Source organism: Chrysochloris asiatica, unplaced genomic scaffold (assembly GCF_000296735.1).
Source record: "Chrysochloris asiatica unplaced genomic scaffold, ChrAsi1.0 scaffold00003, whole genome shotgun sequence".
Lineage (NCBI taxonomy): Eukaryota > Metazoa > Chordata > Mammalia > Afrosoricida > Chrysochloridae > Chrysochloris > Chrysochloris asiatica.
In genome coordinates this window covers 13,768,045-13,774,455 of record NW_006408521.1, presented here as the reverse complement: position 1 = coordinate 13,774,455, position 6,411 = coordinate 13,768,045, and the positions used below count along the sequence as shown (strand labels likewise).

Below are 6,411 nucleotides of genomic sequence, written 5' to 3'. Positions count from 1 at the left end.
ACATCAAAAAGTTTTTGGAAAAGTAGAATTTAAAGAGAATGGATTTTGCTGTGAACCTTTTGAAATCCCCTCATATAGTCATACAAAATTTGAGGAAGTTTTAAAATGCTTGTGAGAAAAATCATTACCTTTTAATTCATTTTTCCAGACTTTTGAAGCCCCCTCTTACATATACCAAATGTTTATGTGTGTGTGTGTATGTATTCATCTACTTATATTTTTGAAATATAAACTTGTGGCCAGCAATATGCTGACATTTTTAAGTATATTTATAATTTTTAATGTTGCATTTTGAAACAGATTTTAAAATTCTGGAATGAAGGCTCTAGTAGATTTTTTAAAACTACGAATGTTTCTTTTTTATATAATAGAGTATGACTATGATTGGAAGTTCGGGAAATGCAGAGAAGCATGGGGAAGTCAGTGAAGTGACCCGTTCTCTGAAGTCAGGCAGCTCCGTGGCCTTTCCTGGCTATGTGCGGGCTGTGCTGGTTTTTACAGGACATGGTGTGGTCAAGGGTGCGCCCCTGAGACTATGACTCTAGTTTCTAGTGCTTTGAAGTGAAAAATAGGTTTGTTACCGATGCTTCCATAACACTATTTTAATTCTTATTTTAATATATTTATTTTGCAGTCTAGAGTGGATGTGTATACGTCACACTCTCCCGCCGGAACTTCTATGCAAAACATGATGCACTGGACCCAGGTAGGTAGCCCTGGAGTGCAGTCTGGAGATGGTGTCAGTCAGGGTTAGGAGGGTCTGGGTGTTCCGCGAAGTTTCTCTCTGTAAGTCCTTCCTATATAGAAAGACAGTCTACGTACACAGCCAAGCTGGCTTCTTGTCCCAAGTTCTGGACTCCTGTCAGTGTACTTTTGCTGCTCTGTGGTCCTCCGCAGGGCACCAAGTCATGTGGTCACCAAACAGCTCTTGGGGTTGACTTCTCTTCTGTTCCTTACCTTCCCCTGCCTTCTTTATTTATTTGAGTCTTAGATTTACATGCTTGTTTATATCTTTCTTTCCTAAGATACTTGCTACAGTGCTGATGGACGCTTTCATAGATTGACTGCTATCTGTCAGTGACTCAGTGATAAAGCTACTGTGGATTAGAATAGGGTATCTGGGGTGCAAAGTAGTTCACGACAAAGTGCATGGCATCCCCTCACCACTTAGGGAGTGTCCTGAAACCTTCAGAAGTCCTCAAACTCAGAAATGCTCCTTCGGCCCCTGATTTTCTCCTGTCACATTTGTTTCTAGTCTCTTATTTTTTTGTGTGTGTACCTTGTTTTAAAATAGTATATTATTGTGTTTTTGGTGAAAATTTACATAGCAAGTTAGACTCCCATTTGCCAATTTTTATAGAATTTATTCTGTGACACGGTTACATTTTTTACAATGAGACAAGATTCTCTTTTATTATGTTCTGGTGGCTCTGTTTCTTGTGTTCTAGTCTCCCTGCCCCTTGATCGAGACTCTTTACTTTTGAGTAGTTGACCTTTTTGTGTTCTATGTTGTTGTTAAGTACCGTGGAGTCAGTTCCGACCCATAGCGACCCTGCATCGGGTTTCTGAGGCTATAAATCTTTACGGGAGTAGAAAGCCTCATCTTTCTCCTGTGGAGCGGCTGGTAGTTTCGAACTGCTAGCCTTAAGGTTCACAGCCTGATTCGTAACCACTACACTACCAGAGCTCCTTAATCGAGCACCATACTCATGGGTAATATCCTTTTTCCCTCTGCCTTTTTGAGCATTTATTTTTCCTCTTACCTAATGGACATATTACAAATGAGGCATTTTGGTCGCATCCAAAGTTAGTGTATGCCCAAAGATATATGGGGTACTTGGAGGATGACTGAGCTGGGCTGAAGGTAGGTGCCATGCTGCCCACCAGCTTAGTGCCCCTTGTAGCCTGCATCTGACTCAACACATGCCCTGTTGTTGTTGTTAAGTGCTGTTGAGTTGATTTTGACTCATAGTATAAAGTTTCCTAGGAACAGCTGGTGGGATTGAGCCACTGACCTTGTGGTTAGCAGTCCTCTACCTATCCTATAGCACCACACCCGGACTCCTACCTTTAAAATGATCTCCCTGAGCCAGACTTTTAGGGGCATTGAAACCAAGGCTGTGAGACCACTCTATTTTAACATTGGTGCGATGTCATTCACCCTTCTGTGTCCCAGGCTTTCACTGGCTGTTAGCTTTGCCATAAAACTGCTAAACCAGCTGCAATGCAGGATTCTGCTCTTATTGCAACCCCTTTATCAAGCAGCTGACTGGGCCAGAACACTGCTTAGTAGTCCAGGCCTGACCTTGTGACTTTAGGTTCTAACCACACTGGAACTGGCCTTCTAGGCATTTCCAAAGCCTAGTTTTGCTGTAGAAAGTAGCCTTGCCCTTTCACCTCTTAGGCAATAAAATAGTAGCTGTATGCAGTTGTTTAATAAGACCTTCTGATTCTTCCTCCTGAGTGTTGTTGGCTGAGACTGTCACGCTCTTCCTGTTGAGGGCACACTCGGGCAGGTGGGTGGGGGTGTATATGCTGGCAGGCTGAGAGCTGTGATTCAGACGGAACGCTTGGAGGTTCCTGTGATGTCAATTTGGGGGTGCGCACAAAAACATCTTATTTACAATACATTCAGAAGTCTAAATTTTGTTTAAACAATTAGCATTCAGTTGTTGACCTAGTTCTTTACTGAGCTTTAATATTCGTTGTATACGCCTGACAGATTTCAGAGAGACCCTCTGTCCCCCAGCCACAACTTTGTGACTGTCTCAGGCTCTCTCATTAGCCTTGCCCACAGGACGGTCCTAAAGTCTCTTTAACAGTGTTGGTTGGAATCAAGGAGCCCTAGTGGCGCTGTGGTTAAGACCTCCAGTTGAACCTACTAGCTGCTCCAGAGGAGAAGGTGTGGTAGTTTCGTCCCTAAAGGTTAAAATCTGTTGCTGCTGATTCCGTTCTGACTCAGTGCCCCTGTGAGACAGAGTGGAACTGCTCACACAGCATCCAAGGCTCCAGTGTTCATGGAAGCAGACTGCCACATAGTTCTCCTGCAGAGCGGCTGGTGGGTTTGAACTGCTGACCTGTCGGCTATTCACCAAATACAACTAGTCCACCATCAGGGCTCCTTTCCCTTGGAAACGCTCAGGGGTGTTCTGCTCAGTCCTATAGTGTCACTGTGAGTTGGAATGAACTCAGTGGTAGTGGGTTTGGTTTTTAGGGGAGGGGATTTGGTCAGAATTATTTAGGGTGCTATTAAGAATGGGGAGTCCTTGTATGCACTGTAGGATAAGCACTGCACAGCTAACCAGAAGGTCGACAGTTGAAGCCCACAAGCCACAGCTCTGCAACTCTATACAGGGTCGCTATGAGTCAGAACTGGCTCAACAGAACTTGACAACAGCAACATTAAGAATACAAATTGTAAGACTTACTGAAAATCGGCTTCTTTAAGATATGTTTCTGGGATCTACATTTTAATAAATACTCCCAGATAAAGCTGATGGATTCTGTTGTGTGAAACTTAGCCAAGCCCAGCCCATTGTGGTAGAACTGACTCCACCTGTGGTGACCCTGTGTATGTCAGGGTAAAGTGCTTGCCAAAGGGTTTTCATTGGTTGTAATCTTCGAAAGCAGACCGATAGCCTTTCTTCTATGTGTGACTGGGTGGATTTGAGCCCCCAGTCTTTTGGTTAGTGGTTGGGTGTTCATCATTGGTGCCCCCCATGGCCTTTTTATTTAAAACTTGCTGCTTTAAAAAAAAACACACAACTAAAACATACCAAAACTATGGTAAGGAATTCTCTTTAAACACTGTAAAAAGAATAGTAAAATTTTTATTCTATATGGAATACATGTTCATATGAAATTTTAGAAAATACATCAGTGCAAAGACGAAAAAAATCACCCATATGCTCGCCACCTAGGAATAACCACATTAGTCTTTGGTGCAGCCTTCCATTTTTTAATATAATCATTTCCATTATGAAAAGGATCATACTTTATCTACTTTTTGATAACTTTCCCTTATTTGTTGCATACAGGTTCAAGTGCTGTATCAGAGACCCAAAAAATACAGTTGCTAAAATATGCAGTTTATTTCTTACTTGTAATGTCTGGAGAGCAGTGGCCCAGGTTGGTGGTGGAGGGGTGTGTGGCTGGGCTCCATGTGGTCGTACAGGGACCCAGGACCCTGCCATCCTTGGGTGCTGTCCTTGAGCTCCTCGTCACAGCTGGGTTGCCTCCATATCTGCTCCAGCCCACAGGGCATGGGGAGGCAAGAAGACTGGGGTTAGCTGTTCCGTATTAAGGAGTTAGCTCAGAAGGGAATGGTGTGTCTCACATCCTAGCTGGAGAGGAGTAGACAATGGGGTTTCTGCCTGGTGGCCACACACTTAAAGAAAACTTGAGGAATTTGTTTCTGAAAGAAAGAGAGGGAAATAGGTACCGTGGAATGATTAGGAATCCCTGGTTGGTGCAAGTGGTTAACACACTTGACTACTAACGAAAAGTTTGACAGTCTCCGTCACCCAAAGGTACCTTGGAAGAAAGCCCTAATCATCTATATCCCCTCAAAAATCAATCATTGAAAACACCATGGAGCACAGATTTACTCTGTCACACTTGGACTCATAAATCTGAATCAATTTGACCACCCAAAAGAAAAATCTGAAAAGTCGATAATTAAAAGTTTTAAATCTTTGTAATCATTGAGATATATTTTTCCATTGTTTGAACTGTAATATATTTTTTCTATCATAGTTTTAAAAGTAAATTTTATGTAACAGCAAACCATCTAAATATTTTTGTATTATAAGTATTTGTATATCAGGCACATTATGTTCTCAGAATACATTTGTAGAGGTAGATTACTGACATATTTTTAAGCATATTTTAAAGACTTCTGATACTTATTGTACTCTAGAAAAGTTGAACCTATTTACATTTTTGTTAACTTTTGAGACCTAAAATTAATTTTGAAAAAGTCACTTCAGAACCAATTACCCTCATGACGAGCATTTCACTCTCTTCTTTATCCACATGATTATTACACATTTATAACCATTTTGTTGTTGTTAAGTGCCATCGAGTTGGTTCTGAATCGTAGCAAACCTGTAAAGGATTTCCAAAAAATGGCTGGTGAATTGAACGTCTAACTTTGCAGTCCATAATGCATATCAGTTTTCATGTTCTGACTTTTTCCCACGTAATACTATTTGTAAATATCATTTATAAACAGTTTTTATCTCACATTTATTATCTATAACAGTGGGGTACTAGTCATGCATGCTGGTGTAACAGTGTTGTCAAACTGCACATTTATTATTGGACTTTTTAAGCTCATTTCCAGATTTTTGTTCCTTGAAATAATCTCCACATTTTACTTCTTCTAAGAAGCCTTTTCAAATGGATAGTTTTTGAATTCCTAATGTAACTTTGCACACGAAATTAAAATTTAGTGGTTCAGCCTAAGATATAGGCATGTTTTTTTCTTTACAATCTGTATTCCCTCCTGGTGCTTTTATCTAAATGCTGAAAGGCAGTGTGACAAGGTGATAAACTGATACCTTGCACAGCAGCCGACCAGCTTGCACTGATATATTCCCACTGACAATTTGACAGGGAACAGATGCAAAAACAGGTGCTGTAAATCCATATTTTGTTCTGCTCGTTACATATGCTGCCATATTTCATATCTGTCATTTGCACTGGGAAAAGCAGATGCTAAGCAGTTCTCCTACAGTAATCCTGTGGTACCTAATCTCACGGTGTCCTTTATTCAATCAAACAGAATTTTATGCAATTGATTGAAACACTACATGAGTTAAAAGCAGTTCAGACAAACAATGTCTGGGTAGTTCTTTTTTAAAAAATCAGTTAATAGGGCACCACTATGAGGCCAAAACGTAAACACAATTCCCAATTTGGCCTGCCAATATTAGATTGAATTCTTGACATATTTTCAACTCGGAGGCCTGGTGTAAGTATGGATTTGTATTATTTCAAATTTTACAAATGAGCGAGTTTAAAATATTTTTACATTACATACTTTTAAACATGTATAAATATGAATTTTATATAAAACACCATTCATGGCTCTCTTCTTCCCAAGTAGGTAGAAATGGTATTGGGGTGCAGCCACATTTTATGATTACATTTTGTGAATGGTATTCAAGAAAAAATGTGAAATTAATAATGTCATTTCAAAAATTAGCCAATATAACTAAACAAGCAGAGCGGATATATATGTTGTTGTTGTTATGTGCTGGGGGCTTGGTTCCGACTCATAACGACCTTGTACAGGGTTTCCGAGGCTTTAAATCTTTACGGGAGCAGAAAGCCTCATCTTTCTCCCACAGAACAGCTGGTAGTTTTGAAGTGCTGACCTTAAGGTTCGCAGCCCGATTCATAACCACT

At 40.5% G+C, this 6,411-nt stretch overlaps 1 protein-coding gene across 2 annotated transcripts in view; it reads left to right on the top strand.

Annotated features, from left to right (window-relative positions):
* The window catches only part of LIPA (lipase A, lysosomal acid, cholesterol esterase), a 41,646-nt gene that overhangs the window by 32,701 nt on the left and 2,534 nt on the right, over positions 1-6,411 (top strand). For both annotated transcript variants that reach the window (XM_006831127.1, XM_006831128.1), the window contains exon 7: positions 635-706. In XM_006831127.1, the coding sequence (XP_006831190.1) occupies positions 635-706 (72 nt within the window). The remainder of the gene's footprint in view (positions 1-634; positions 707-6,411) is intronic.